This window comes from Pelophylax lessonae (assembly GCF_965119305.1).
Source record: "Pelophylax lessonae genome assembly, chromosome: 1".
Lineage (NCBI taxonomy): Eukaryota > Metazoa > Chordata > Amphibia > Anura > Ranidae > Pelophylax > Pelophylax lessonae.
Window position 1 is genome coordinate 59,031,117 of NC_138768.1, and position 16,272 is coordinate 59,047,388.

A 16,272-nucleotide genomic window follows, 5' to 3' on the forward strand; every position below is an offset into this window, starting at 1 on the left:
TTATTCAATCTAGCAATTGGTGAATCCACCACAGGTGGTTCTGTCCATTTCTTAATAAGGGTTTCCTCAAACGGATAACGCCTGTCAATGCGTTTAGAAATAGTAAAAGTGCGTTTTGGCAGACGCCATTCTTCTTCGATTGGATTGCCAAAACATTTGGGCAATGGAAAAACCTTCGCCACTTTGATGCGTTTTTTAGTCCCAAAAGGGATTTCAGTTTCAGCTATTTCCGATGGAATACCCTGTAACCTTAAGGTCTCTTGAACAGATACAATGAGTGCGTTTACCAACGCTTCCTCTCGGGCTATGGCGGATGCCGAAACATCCTCCTCACTGTCTGAAGAGACAGGACCCGAGACACCAATCCCAGATGAAGTACCTGCAACTGCAGAAATGGGCTCAGAGTCTGAATCCGAGGTTTCAGATAATATGGGGTTAGGCGGGGGTCGCTTTCTTGCGCCCTGTCCCTGACAAGCCACTTCCACCCGGGACACAAAAGATTCCATAATAGCTGACAATGATTCAATTGTCAATGGGGTGCTGGAGGATCCCGCAGACCCCTCGAGGGGATCTGGAGGAGATACATGAGTGGCAGGGTCCATGTTAATTCAGGACACCTTTGCCAGCAAAACAAAAAAACTTTTTCTTTTTTTTTTTTTTTTTTTTTTGTGTGTCTCCCCCTAGCGCAGTAGCGCCCCTCAGAGTACCTGCTTCTCGATCCCACAGAGAGAGAGAGGGACCCCCAAGGCTCACCAACCGATGCAGTGCAGTTTCCAACCAACTGCAGTCAGCGTCTGTCTTACACAGACTGGAAGGGGCTGTTTGCTTTTTCCCGGGTAGAAGGACGTGGCTCCGCCCCCTGTGTACGCCTTCCGGCGTTCCCAGCTCTCCACGAGGTAGCTGGGCTCACAAAACATGGCCGCCCCCATAGAAGAGACATAGGACTCCAAAAACATGGCGGCCGGCGTGACCTGAGGACATACATGCATTTGGTCTACGGCAAAATGGCGGCGGACCGCCGAAATAGTTTTCCCAGCACATCCACCTGCATCTCTGCTAAGAGGCGATATATGGATCTACAGAAGATATACTACACATAAGGTAGGATTATACCTCCTATGTCAGCTGTAATGTTACAGTCTGCTGGGTAGAGTGTTAGCTCTTAAACCAAGTCCACTTCCCACAAACACATGCTGTATTACAAGGGGGACTTGTAAGTATCAGATATATACTGACCATATATGGAGGGGCCCATAATACATACTGCCTCATAACGAGGAAAAAAGGGAACGTTTACTCACCATACCGAACCGACAGGCACCCTCTCTTCACAATACCCTCTCCACCGGGGTGGGGGTTTGTGGACCACTCCGGACGCCTCGACTCTCTGGTTCCTGGCGTCCAAGCGAGACTTTTAACTCGCAAGGTCAGTCCCTCCACTGGGACTCCGTCGCGGCCGACCCAGCGCGGAGCTCTGGTCTGCACGCGCTCGTAGGCAGAAAACCGGGGTGACCACTGGATCTCAACATCCAGCCCGTCGCCCGGCCCCGCATACTTACTTGAATGTGTCGCGGCCGACCAAGCGCAATGCCATGGTCTGCGCGCGCTCGTAGGCCGGCTGGGGTGACCACAAGTGTCGCCCAGTCCGGCATTTTTGCTTGAAGATCTCACAGGAAAAAACACTGGAGAAAACTACCTAAAAAATGTCTTTTTCTTAAAGAAAAAAGTCTTGCCAGGACCAAAAGATCCCAGCAAGGAACTTAGGTCCTTACTCCTGACTAGACAGAAAAAAACTGATTCCCTGTAGCAGAGAGAGGGAGGATATACCCTCAGGGACTGCCCCTAAGGTGGAGCCAGAACGTTTTGTCTTTCTGCCTAGTCCTACTCCTGCGGAGACAACATAACCCAGCTCTTGAGAATCAAGAAGACTACGTCTGTCAATGAGCGATAGAGAAATGGCCACCGGACTACACAAACATGGCCACCGTGCATTGAGCACACAGGCTACAGCAAAATGGCAGCACCACGATGCTCTCAGGGACCCAGGAGGAATCCCTAGGCCTCAGAAAATGGGACAGGCCCGGTCGCTGGTGGCCCCCTCCCCCCTGCTATCGCCAGCACAGCACCCTGCCCCTAACCCCAAAAGCCCCAGCGCAAGTGGAGGGGGTGGATGGGGGGCGAGATGGCCAACAGGGGGGGTGCCTAACAGGAAGGATGGTAACCCTGGGGTCAGACTGTCCCAAGGAGGGGCCCACATCCACCCCAAAACCCTGCAGGGGGAGAGGGGGACAGTTAATTACCATATCAGGCGGGCACCGCTCCAGACAGAACCTCCTCTCCATCGAAATGGGGGGGGGGGGGGGGACTGCCTAGTCTGGGCTCCTCCCCCCAACAATGAGCTCCTCCCCTTAAAATCCTTTAAGGAGAGCCCACCCGTCCTTAAAGGCTTCCACTATGGAGGTGCTCAAAACGTATAGAGCAACCAAAGGGCCTCGTTTGGAGACCGCTGGTATATTTTTTATTTTTTTTTTTATACAAAACTGGAATTGCCCGTTAAAACGTACAAAGATTCTGTTTAAAATGTGCCTGTTACACCCATTAGGGATCTGCTTACCTGGCGAGGTTGCTCAATAACCCGTTGGGGATCGGACTTGACTTTATTGTTGGGGTGGTGGGTGATCTTGGTAACGGGTTGCTTGAAGATGGAAGCAGTCTGGCGGATAGGCAGGGTTGTAGTCAGGTCTGGTTTACTCTATAAAGATAAGGAAGTACAATAATTAATGGCTATTGCCAATTAGGATTGCTGACAGTATGAACTGTATATATATTGAAAGGACGCCAAGCCTGGATGCCAGTAGACCTAACAAGCCTACACCACATCCCTGTAATATAACAGTAAACCCCACTCTTCCCTTTACTGCTGACAGTATGAAAGTAGCAAGCTCTAATCATAAAATCTGTTCAGCCAAACCCTTTTGGTTTTAATATTTGATGTGTTGCCAAAGGGTTAGAACCTCTGTCAGGTTTTACGGTTCCCACTGACCTCTATATTTGTCCTGCTGACCTATTATTCATAGTGTACGTGATGGAAAAGCCAAAAATTCACCCCCGTCACCAAAACAAGAATGGAGAGGAAATCTGATCTGGTGACAACTGCCAGAGAGGAGATTTCCTTTCACTTCCCGTTGTGTCTGTAGGAAAGGAAGTGAAATCTCCCCAAAGAGACACAGACCACAAAAAACTAAACAAGAGAAAATCACTAGAACCCCATCCAGTCTAAACAGCATGGGCGGACAAATCTGCAATACCGGCTATTGTATTCTGACAGCCAGCGCCTGCGTATATCAGAATACCCCAACAGTGGCTGAATCTGATTGGATGCAATCTCTGTTTGGCTGAGAATTCTCTACTCGGATTCTTTGCAATGGTCAACTTTGCCGAGCAGGGTGGTACCGACAGAATATTGGACAATGCACTAGGACCCACCATGCCCACTAGTTATTGCAAAAACAGCTCAGGGAAAGCTTTGGTTTTCCAAGTGTAAAAAATAATAAAAATAAAAAACTACTGACACACGCATATGGGTTTAAGCTTTGGGTGCATACCCTAATGCCAAAGGCTGTGCACACCAATGCTCCTATCTTTTTCAACCATAGAAGCTGCCACCTTGGCCTCTGTTTTATCTTCAACTGCCATGATGCTGCACAAGTGATCAGCTATGAAACCAGGCAGGGCTCGTTTTTCCCAAAACGGGAACATGGGGGAATGCAGTTCCCTTAACCTCCAGCACTGAATGAATGTAATAGCAAGGGGTGAGTTGGGGGGGGTATATTGATGTTGGCTACTGGGGGATCCATTGTCACTGGTGGGGATCAGTTTTTGTGTGAGGGTCTTTTGTTGTTGGTGGGGGATCTATTAATGCTGGTAGGGATCTACTGTTGAGGGAGAGGTCCATTGTTGCTGCTGGGGGTCAAATGTTGCTGGGTGAATATTTTGTTGTGGGTGGTCCATTGTTATGTGGGGGGGGGTAAATTGTTGTGTTGGGAATCTATTGTTGCTGGGGGGGGGGGAATTTTATCTAGGGGGGGAGCCCATTGTTGCTGGGGTGGGGGAGGAGCAGGAGCCCATTGTTGATGGGGGATCTATTGTTGCTGGCTGCAGGGGGATCCATTTTACTGCTTTTCTTGCTATCATTAAAAAATTCCATACAAATTATTTAGCACCAAAAATCATAATTGGCTCTGTATTCGCTAAAAGGAGCGGTACTGGGAGGTGGGGGGGGGGGGCACCAAGAAACGGTGCTCAGAGGTGGGTAGGGATCAGTGAGAAGGGGTGACTCAGAAGTGGGGAGTTCCTGCACTTAGTCTCTGAGGAAAAAAGTCCTGACACCACACTGGACACATTGGATGGCCTGACAGTTTGGTTGAAAGCTCAAGCACCTGCCAGGAATGTAACTGTTTTTTTAAATTAAAATCGATGGGTTTACTTCCGCTTTCAGAACGTTTGATTTCTGATCATTAGTGGGGTCAAATCAAAGTTTATTTTCGACTGCAGTGATAGGAAAATTCGAAGGAACAGGATAAAACTTATTTCATTTTGAGAAAAATTGTCTAAGGCCCCGACCTGGTTCACCTGTCAGTTTTTCAGGGGGACCTGATTGGATAGTTCATTCACCCCTTGTGGGCCAGCAGGTGTAAACAGATTTGTGTCCGTTTACACCCGCCTACCTCTGATCCGATCTGGTGCTCTTAAAAGGAAAAAAAAAAAACAGATGGGGATCCATCCTCCTCCTCCTAGGTGGTTCGGAGAGCAGTCCGGTGTAAATGGACTACAGAGTCCATTTACACCTTTGTTCATAGAGCAGAGCGGGCTCTGTCCTTGTCCACAGTGCATAAACTGAGCGGACACGGACCTGTCATCCACTCGCTCTGCTGAGATCAGCAGGGAATCTTCAGACATCCCCTGCTGATCTAATCATAGTCTGCCCCATGTGAAAGGGGCTTAACAGTCTAGGTGGTTTTCATTCTGTAAAAATGGGATTTTTGACTTATCCATTTCTCTGATGTTCATTGACTGACACAGCTCTCCTGTCATTCTTGACCATTGGGTTATGCTACCCCCTAAAGGAGTAGGACACTAGGCATAAACTTCTGGCTACACCCATGGGCATTCCCAGGGGGTATACTTCCTCTTCCTGCAATAGTCACTCAGTTTTGTTACAAGCAGTGTCAGGAGAATCATACCTATACAGAGGGCTGGGTGCTGTGCCCGTCAATGAACATTAGAGAAATTTATTTTACGGTAAAGTCAAAAATCCCATTTTCTCTTTCGTTCACTAAACGGACACAGCTTCTGTTATTCTTGACCATTTGGACGTCCCAAAGCAGTGTCAAACATGATGGGTAGGAAACCGCAAAAAATTCCCAAGGCTAAACAGTAGCCAACCAGGCAACAGGAGCTCACCAAAACAACTGGAGCCCACCTGAAAAAAACAATACACCCTCAAGGAGGATAAGGTCCTCTTAATAGCAGTCTGCAAAACCTTGCGGCCAAAGGAAAGATGCTAACACATCCACTTTAAAAAACTTTGTAAAAGTGTACACTGACGACTAGGTGGCCACCTTGCAAACCCGCGTCACTGACGATTGATGATGGAAGACCCAGGAGGCACTAAGCGCCCTAGTAGAGTGCGCCTTGACAGGGAAAGGGGGAACCTGACCCCTAATGGAATAGGCCTGAAACACCGTCTGCCTGATCCATCTGGAAATTGTCACAGAGAAAGCGAACAACCCTTTGTGAGGTCCATCCATGAGCACAGATAGAGAGTCTGACTTCTTGAAAGACTGTAGCTGACGCACAGGGGCGAAGCTCCACCTTATCCTTGTGAATCACTAGGTAAGGTGAACAACAGGATAACGCCGCCAGTTCTGACACCATTTTTTCAGATGTAGTTCATCTACCTTTCAAAGAACAAGAACATTTTGTGATTTGCCCATTGGATATTTTTTCCTGACCCCTGCCGTCATGTGGATGCGACTGTGGGTGGCAGACCCTAAGGTGAGCACATTGGGGGACCCATTGGATCCGAGCCTATTTCCGGCCTATGTCCTTGTTGCCCATATGGGCACCCGCGGTGCCCTACACTTATTTTCCAGGAAAATTGGTCCAACCTGGTCAGTAGCAGCACCGCTTTCAAACTCCCAGGTGTCCTTCAATGGAGTTTCATAAAACCTCTTCTTTCTAATTTTCATTTCTATCACAATACTGACTGATTTACTAATTGGGTTAATCTTCTTCTTTATGACCTTTTGTGTCTTTAGATTTTCCCCATTATATAGGCATTGTGGATATATCTTTTGAAATCCGGCCTTTAATAATGCTGTCAGTTTCATTTGGATCCATTTCAGATTGTCTCTGGCGATCTGTTACCTCCTCTGCATACATTCATGTCCGGACCGGATGTTGTCATCCCCGACCTTCCGGTTCCGGCGGAACAATGCGATGCGGTCACGCCTTGATGACGCACTTCCTCTTCGGTCTCCATTGGACCACTGGGCGTATCTCGCTCTCACTCCCTCGGTGACGTCAGACGCCGAGGGAGTGGAGAGGGTGTATAAATGCCGGCGCAATACGGTCAGTATTACACTAGACCACCGGGGAACGACATATGAGCTTCGAGCCCATTTGCGGTAAATGAAATCTTCTAAACCCTGCTTCTCTCCTTACATCTTTTGTATATTAGTTGCTGACTATGTCCTTCCATGCCTCTCTCTTCTTTCTCCTCCCGTGCAGTCTCTTTCATTTTGAGCGTACTATTGGAAAATTTGTTCAATTACAATGGCGGTGAACTTTTGAATACTGCATGATAATCCATGTGCCCAATTTTGCCAATTTTGGGTAAGTATGCATACCCTCAACACTTGACAGACCCGCATTGCGTTTGTCATTGTTATTAATAAACTCCATTTTTCTCTTTAAGGGATACCTCCCATTTGGGGATACTAAGGAAACTTTGTTTTCCCTCCCTGCTTTTTTACATTGGGGTACCTAGTGAATCAACTGCACATTCATTATAATCAGGTGAATATTTTAGCAACTTTTCAACCTGATATTTAGTCCTATTAAACTGGAGATATAGCAATCTTGGGTTGAAGTGTATTTCCATGCTCTGGTCTCATTATTTCTACCCATCATTCCTAGCTTGGCTGTCACCCTCTCTATGGGTCAACTTTAAGAGGTTGGATGTCTCGGTTCCCCTCCCCCTCTGTGCTCGCTTGGGTGGCGTCACCTTTATTGCCTCCACCTTCGGCATAAGAAAGGGTTCAGGTCATCTTAAGGTACTTTTATTGGTATCATTGTCTTTCTAATATGTAAATCAATTGGGCACTCAACTTTAGGACCATTGAGATAAGCCCTATGTATATACACATGCTATGTCTTTTATGTTCTTTCCTTTTGTTACCTAGAAATGTTCACTCTCGAGAAATGTCTATGAAAACTCCTGAAGAAGCTATTATGAAGATGGCGAAACATGTAGAGTTGATATTTTCGAGTGCATTTTCTTGATTTTATCATTTTATATTGATGTACTGTCTTGTCCTCACCTCCTATGTGTAATAAAATGTACAATTTTTGAGAATTCAGATTTTTCTCCATCATTTTGCACCGTTAAAGTCCCATTTTGCCCCCCTCCATTGTAGCTACTTCAAACAAAGGGATGTGGTGCTTTCTACTTCATCTCTAGCAATATTTCTTTAAAATTTACAGTTCTGACACCATGCGCACAGAGGTGATAGCCACCAAAAATGCCACCTTCTGGGACAGCGTAAGCAGGGGAATCTCCTGCTTCTGTAGAGCTGAAAGCACTAAATTCACTAAATTAACATCCCAAGGCAGCAACGGAGCCCGCACTGGATTAACCAGATGTCGAACACCCTGAAGAAAAGTACGCACCGGGGGTGTGTGGCCAAAGGTCGTTGAAAAAGACCGCCAAGGACAATGCCAGGCCCTTGGTACTCAAGACCAATTTCTGTTCAAACCCCCGTTGAAGGAAGGTTAAGCTCCGAGCCACCAGGAAGGAGCAAGGATAAACCCCTAGAGACTCATACCACGCAATGTATGTCTTCCACGTACGGTGATAGACCTTTTAGAGGTAGATTTCCTAGCTTTCAAAGTAGGTATCACGACTCAGCCAAACCTCTATACTTTAGCACCTGGCATTCAACAGCCAAGCCGTCAAAGCCAGCGACTGTAAAGCAGGATGGAAGATCAGTCCTTTGGACAGCAGATCCTCCCTGAGAGGAAGCTTCCAAGGAACGTCAGCGACCAGCCGCACTAGGCTGGTGTACCAGGCCCGGCGAGGCCAGTCTGGTGCCAATAAGATGACTGAAATCCTTTCTGCCTCGAGGAGGGAAATCGTAGATTAGAGGATACTGACCCCACGGGGCCACCAGCGCATCTGCGGCATCTACCAGAGGATCCCTTGACCGAGCCACAAACCTCTGCACTTTTCTGTTGAGCCGAGATGCCAACAGATCCACCTCAGGAGTGCCCCACCAGAGACACAGCTGGTGAAACACCTCCAGATGAAGGGACCACTCCCCTTGTCCAATGCCATCGACTGAGGTAATCCGACTGCCAATTTTCCACCCCAGGAATATGTACGGCGGAGAAGGATGGAACTAACCGTTCTGCCCACCTTAGAACGCTGGCTACCTCCAGAGCCGCCAGGGCACTTCTTGTGCCCCCTTAAATGATTGACATAAGCCTGAAGACGATCCATCCAATGATCCAGACACAGTCTGATCGCTCGGAGTTCCAAGACATTGATCAGTAGTCTGGGCTCTTCCAGCATCCAGATCCCCTGAGCAGAATGCTTGCCAGGGACACCTCCCCAGCCGGACAGGCTGGTATCTGTGGTGACCACTGTCCAATACAAGGGGAGAAAGGATTTTCCCAGCCGAAGTGCCGGAGAGCGAAGCCACCATATCAGAGACTCCTTTGTTCCTTGACTCAGCCGGATCTGACTGTACAGAGACTGCAGAGTCTTGTCCCCTTTGATCAAAATCTCCCTTTGCAGGGACCTCCTATGGAAATGTGCAAATGGAACTGCCTCGAAGGTAGACACCATCAGGCCCAGCAGCCGCATGCAAGTCCAGAGGGATGACCATTTGTTGGACAGGAGGAGGCGAATTGAAGCCTGCAATTTCTGGAGTTTGCCCAGAGGAAGGAGCACTCTGGCTACGTCCAAAGTCAGGCCCGAATAGGCCAGCTTTGTGGATAATACCAGGGCAGACTTCTGAAAATTCTGAATCCAGCCAAACTCCCGCAGAGTTTATATTGTGATCTCCAGGTTCTCCACCAGGACAGAGGGAGACTCCGCTCGTAGGAGATCGTCAAAGTAGCCCAGTACCGCGAACCCCCGTTGGTGTAGCAAGGCTAGTACTGGAGCCAACACTTTTGTGAATACCCGAGGAGCAGAGGCGAGACCAAAGGGTAATGCCACAAACTGATAATGCTCCTCTCCCACAGCAAAGAGGAGAAAACGCTGGGGACTGGCCCATATTGGAATGTGAAGATAGGCATCTTTGATATATATAGAGGCGAGGAAATCCCCCCTGATGCAGAGATGCCACCACCGTTCGAATGGACTCCATTCCGAATTTCTGTACCCACACAAAGCAGTTTAGCGCCTTTGGATCCAGCATTGCATGCACTTTGCCTTCCTTCCTGGGACCTGAACAGGTTTGAGTAAAAACCCGGAAAACGTTCCGAAGTGAGAACCGGAACAAACACCCCTTGAAGGAACTAGTCTTGTACCGCCCCATACAGACCCTGCAACTGGTCTGGGGACAGGTGCAGGTTGGAAGGGAAAAAACCCTGCCTGGGGACAAGAACGAAACTCGATCTTGTAGCTGGACCGTATGACTTTGTGGACCCACTTGTCTTGCAGCACGGAAGTCCACGGGTCTGGAAACCAGCGAAGACATCCCCCCCATCGATACAAGTGAGAGCTCATCTTCATGCTGAAAGAGCCTTGTCTGCGGGTCTGCAGAAGCCCGCTCTCAGCTTGCCAGACCAAGTTAATTTAGATCCGCCAGAGGAGGCCCTGAAAGGCTTCGAGCCCTTGTCGGTCAACCCTGAGGGACGAAAAAACTGTTATGAGCCGAGAAGAAAGGTACACGTCTACGAATAAGTTCCTTGCCCTTAGTAGCCTGCAGGAGAAAGGTACTCTTCCGCCCTGTGAGACCTTTTATGATGTCATCCAGGGTAGCTCCAAACAGATGATCTCCTTGAAAGGGAAGATCACTCAAGGCCTTTTTAGAAGTCTAGTCCGCAGACCAGCATTTGAGCCAAAAGACGCAGAAGGACCACCACCAAAACAGAGATGGGAGCCATCAGGGAAGCCATGTCCAAAGAGGCATCACAGATAAACTGCAGCCGCTGGACCAGCTGGTCCACCAGCTCAGCAAAGGGCAGGAGGGAGCTGTTCTCCCTCCAGGTCACGGCGTAGGAGCTTCGTCCACTCGGTCAGAGTTTGCAACTTAAATTAGAGGGGCAAAGGTTTAAAAGTAATATGAGGAAGTATTACTTTACTGAGAGAGTAGTGGATGCATGGAATAACCTTCCTGCAGAAGTGGTAGCTGCAAATACAGTGAAGGAGTTTAAGCATGCATGGGATAGGCATAAGGCTATCCTTCATATAAGATAGGGCCAGGGACTATTCATAGGATTCAGATATATTGGGCAGACTAGATGGGCCAAATGGTTCTTATCTGCCGACACATTCTATGTTTCTATGTTTCTATGTAACACTAGGACAATGGTAAGTACCAGCCTCATTGCCGAACAAGCTAAGGTATACATAATGCGGGCCACAGCCTCTGCCTTCCGGTCAGCTGGATCCTTAAAGGCTGGGGAATCTTCCACCGGAATCATGGTTGCCTTGTTTAATCTGGAAACCGGAGGATCCATCACACGTGGCACAGTCCACTTCTAAAGGAGGGACTCCTAATAGGGGTATCGCCTAGTAAAGTGCTTAGGAACCCCACTGGGATGCCTTTGTAGTCCCCACTCTATCAACAATTCTGTCAAAATAGGCGGGGAAATGAAACACCTTTGCCGCTCTGTATGGCTTGTGAGTGCCAAAAGGGTACCTGTGCCTCCATTGCAGCTTCAGCTGCGTTCCCCATCTTCAAGGTCTCATGCACAGATACAATCAGTGCATCAACCAGCGCCTTTTCATGTGCAGTCACAGATGTGGAGGCATCATCCTCACTATCAGAGGATTCCAGGCGCGTGGTCGCAGACCCAGCAGGGTGACCCACGTCCGCAGGAGCCGAATCAGATTCAGGACCTAATGAGACAGATGAGGCAGGGGAAGGCGGGGGCGCTTTTTGCTAGCCCGTCGCTCGCAAGCCGCCTTCACCTGGGACACAAGGGACTCCAGGACTGCTGTCAGTGCATGGATGGATGGATAGTTGGGACCCGGAGGGCCCTGCAGCCTCAGAGTGGGGATCAGGTGGGGAAACATGCTCCAAAGATTCCATGAGTGACCAGGGTGACCCCACAAAAAAAAAAAAGTGTAAAACACTGCAAAGGGACACCCCCACCGTGCTGGCAGCTCCACCCTGTCGCATGCACAAGGCACAGAGCAATCCTCAGGAGAGAGGGAGAGGACCCCACCAGACTCACCACCTGCTGACACAGGCACCTGCAACCACCAGAAGAATCTACACTACACGTGCAGCGATCAGGATGCTAAATGATCCAGGAGTCAGCACCAGGGGATAAGGAGGGGCTCCCACCGCCGAAAACGCCGCCCACAGGGCACCACTGTTATGGTCGCCGCTATTTGCATTTGTAAACCACAAGAAAATGGCCGGACTGTACAAACATGGCCGCCGTGTATAGACATACACAGGCTACAACAAAATGGCGCCACGAGGGACCCAGAATAGGGGGACCAAGCCTCAGGACAGATCCAGGTAGGAATGGGGGGCCCTGGCAGGAGCCCCCCACCAGGTACAACACCCCCCCCCGCTCAATCGATCGATCGCGCTGGCGGCACACCCCCCATCACCGGTTAGCGCCCTGCCCCTACCCCAGGAAAGTGGCCAGACCACCCAAAAAAATACATTCCTAGCATATGTGGAGGGGGGGGCAGGATGAGGGGGGGGTGCCTGTGGGAAGGAGGGGAACCCGGGGGTCAGACTATCCCAAGGAGGAGCCCACGTCAACCCCAAAACCCTCCAGTGGTAGAGGGTGGACAGCTAATCACCATACCAGGAACAGGGTGAGCACCGCTCCAGACAGATGCTACTCTCCATTGAAATGGGGGACTGTAGGCCAGAAGGAATGCTGCCATTCTGAGGCCAGGTCGTATGCAACCTGGCGAGACGTTTAACTCGCAGGGCCAGCCCCTGTCCAGTGGGGGCTATGTCGCAGCCAACCTAGTGCGGAGCTGAGGCCTGCACACGCTCACTGGCCAGACTGGGGTGAACACTGGATCTAGAGTATCCAGACAGTCATGGCTATTGATTGTAGACCTCACTGGAAAAATCCTAGAGGAAAATATTTTCTATAAAAAAAAATGTTGCCAGGACCAAAAATCCCAGCAAGGAACTAGGTCCTTACTCCTGACTAGGCAGAAAAAAAGTGACTATAGCAGGAAGAGGGAATATACCACCTGGGACTGCCCATGGGTGTAGCCAGAAGTTTTTTTCCGCCTAGTGTCCTACTCCTGTAGGGGGCAGCATAACCCAATGGTCAAGAATGACAGGAGCTGTGTCTGTCAATGAACGAAAGAGAAAGTCCATTTATTCCTAAATCGAATGTTTAAAGCAAATTAACTTTAGAACAGCAATCGTCAAGCTGAATATACTGAATGCTCATATGAATATACGTTTGAAAACCTACTGAAGGGAAAAAAAAAAAAAAAAGGATTGTCCCTCACTAGAGACTGGGACTGTAAAGGCAAACAGTGCACCGTAACCATGTATATTAAAGAATATCTATTTATTTAAACATAATAAAAAATTTTATGAACAGTAAAACGTGAAAAAAGAAAAAAAACATGAACATATACATAAAAAATGGCTCATTAACCAGACATCTCGGTGTTTGACAAGCATCTGGAGTATGTTTTACCCATTCTACCAACGCGTTTCAGATTTACAATCTTTCCTCAGGGGTTTAGGAAGGAGATTCAACAGTTTCTAATATTAAAACGGATGACAAACCTACTAGTGTATACCCATCTGAACCAAAAGATTACAGAAATAGCACGTGATTAAACTTCTCCAGCAACCACACAAAACTCTATCTGGTACGGGGGGTGGGGGAGTAAATTAAAAAGCCCTCAACCCCCTAACTCCCATACCCCCCCCCCCCACATAAAGCCCCGTCTTCCTTTTAAGCTGGCCATAGATGGACTGAGATTTGTCCGATCAGCCAAATTTCGATCAATCCATGGCCATTCCCAATCAACAGAAGTGCTGAACGGGACTGATGGAAGAATCATTTAATCAGCGCTGATCGGTGTATCTGTCAGTAGAGCCCTGAGCTATTCTATTCTGACAGCGAGGAGGATTCCTCCATCCACCTTGCCTATGTGGATGGGGGAATCAATTCATTTGTTTCCCATCAGCCCGCTGGCTGATTCAAAAAATAAAACAAATCCATGGCCAGCCTTATGCCTGCTAAGCATCATTATCCAACTAATTAAAATTATCCGACGAATGATCGCCTTTTTTTTTTTTTTTTTTTTTTTTTTTGCATGCTAGTCTCATGCAAATAATAAACAGTTCACTACAGTGATACAGTGACGAAAATTCTTGCACAACAGAATAAAATGCCGGAAGTGATGTAATATGTTGTAATGCATTTGTATTGTATTTTCAAATGACGACTGTACTGACTAAACATAAATGGTTCGATATTTACAAGAAAAATGTTGTGCTTGTCCCATTGGATAATTTCTCATGAATGGTAGTGATCGGCTCTCGAAAGCTTTGTACCAATGATCAGATTATCGTACAATCGCTTCAAAAGCGATATTTTTTGTACGATCTTCGGATTGTTTGTATGGGCCATTAGGTCCCTTTTACAGGGAGTGGTTTCGGTCTTGATCAGCAGGGGATCAGGTGGAGGCAGGCGGGTGTAAAACGGACACGTCTGTTTACGCCTGCTTGCCCATAGGGGTGAACGGAACATCCAATCATGTCCACCTGAAAAATGGACAGACGGACCAGATTGGAAGGAGTACAAATAATTAGACCTCAGATCCAGAAGTAATGGTAGGCTGCCCTGGCCAGGTAGCAGTCAGGTTTCCATAAAAACACAAACGCAGCAGACGTCCTTTTCAGTTTGGCGCAGGCTACCAGTGACCTCCTTTGACTTTAGATGTCTCCCCTTCTCTGTGAAAGGGATACAGTGCCTTGAAAAATTATTCATGCCTCTTTACATTTTCCACATTTTACCATGTTACAACTACAGATAAACCGAATGGAAAACTTGATACCAAAACCGAAAATGCCGGATGCACTTGGCCGAAAACTAAAACCGAAAAATATTTTTATATACATGTATTGTATTCAACTTTTTATTTAATATCATGAATTTAAATACAAATTTATTGTTGCCCATTATTAGCACCTCTAGTGCAAGAATAGCTCAAGAAAAATGTATCCAAATGTCTTCACACTGGTCCGTTACAATTCCATTGTGGTGTTAAAAATCCTGCTTGCTGTATTTTTGGTCAGTTAAAAAACACATCTCCCTGATGAAATGCATTAAAAGCACAGCAAGAACGCCTCCATAATGCACCTGTGTTATGTTTTTGATGTGGTTTTTGAGTCACATAACCAATGAAAAACAAACCATAAGTGTGGTAAAATTGCAGCAAAATCGCAGCGAATGCACAAAAAACAAACACTCGCGTGCATTTTCGGTACCATTATCGGCACCTTTTTCTCTTATCGGCAAAATGCCTAGAACACCATTTTCGGCCGATATGTTTTAGTGGCCAAAATTCCAGTGTATCTCTAGTTACAACCAAAAACTTAAATGTATTTTATTGGCATTTTATGTGATAGACCAACACAAAGCAGCACATCATTGCGCAGTAGAAGGAAAATGATAAATGGTTTTTTAAAATCTTTTACAAATAAAGATCTGAAAAGTGTGGTGTGCATTTGTATTCAGCCCCCTTTTCTCTGATACCCCTAACCAAAATCTGGTGGAACCAATTCCCTTCAGAAGTCACTGAAGTAGTAAATAGAGTCTACATGTGTGTAATTTAATATGAGTATAAATACAGCTGTTCTGTGAAACCCTCAGAGGATTGTTAGAGAATATTCGTGAACAAACAGCATAATGAAGGCCAAGGAACACACCAGACAGGTCAGGGATAAAGTTGTGGAGAAGTTTAAAGTAGTTAGGTTATAAAAAAAAAATCCCAATTTTTGAACATGTCACGGAGCACTGTTAAATATATCACCTGAAAGTAGAAAGAGTATGGCACAACTGCAAACCTACCAAGACATGGCCGTTCACCTAAACAGACAGGCCGGGCAAAGACAGCATTAATCAGAGAAGCAGCCAAAAGGCCCATGGTAACTCTGGAGAAGCTGCAAAGATCCACAGCTCAGAATCTGTCCAAAAGGACAACTATTAGTCGTATACTCCACAAATCTGGCCTCTATGGCAGAGTGGCAAGAAGAAAGCCATTTTTGAAAGAAAGCCATAAGAAGTCCCTTTTAGGCCCCGTTCACACTGGGGTGATCCGACTTCCCGGGGCGACCTCACAGGTCACGGCGCGCTGCTCTCACCGCGACCTTGGAGCGGCCGTTACGGACTTCATAACATTGAAGTCAATGCAGGTCGCTCCAGGTCGCCCCAAAGAAGCTCCGGACCCTTTTTCTAAGTCGGAAGCGACTTGTGTCGCTCCTATTAGAATGGGTCCACAGCTTCTCTATGCCAGGCGACCTACGGCGACCTGTCAGGCGACCAGGTCGCCGTAGGTCGAAAAAGAAGGGGCTGGTATTTACTTATTTACATGATCTACTGAAGACAGCCACAATTACAACCCCTGAAGGTATGTTCCTGGTTGGAGCCGAATTGTCCAGGGTGTTGGGCAGTGGGAATTGCTTGCGCCAGGTGCCAGACATGGATGGACTGGAGGATATCTGGGCGCCAGGACACGATTTCTGGTCCCTGTGGTGATGTGGCACCTGGGATTTGTCAAGCCCTGCCTTATAAGCATGCCTAAAA

General features: G+C 47.5%; 1 protein-coding gene across 1 annotated transcript in view; it reads right to left on the reverse strand.

The window, feature by feature from the left end:
* MBD2 (methyl-CpG binding domain protein 2) overlaps nucleotides 1-16,272 on the reverse strand; it is a 145,159-nt gene that overhangs the window by 69,644 nt on the left and 59,243 nt on the right. The window contains exon 3 of the mRNA XM_082243451.1: nucleotides 2,615-2,752. Within this exon, the coding sequence (XP_082099577.1) occupies nucleotides 2,615-2,752 (138 nt within the window). The remainder of the gene's footprint in view (nucleotides 1-2,614; nucleotides 2,753-16,272) is intronic.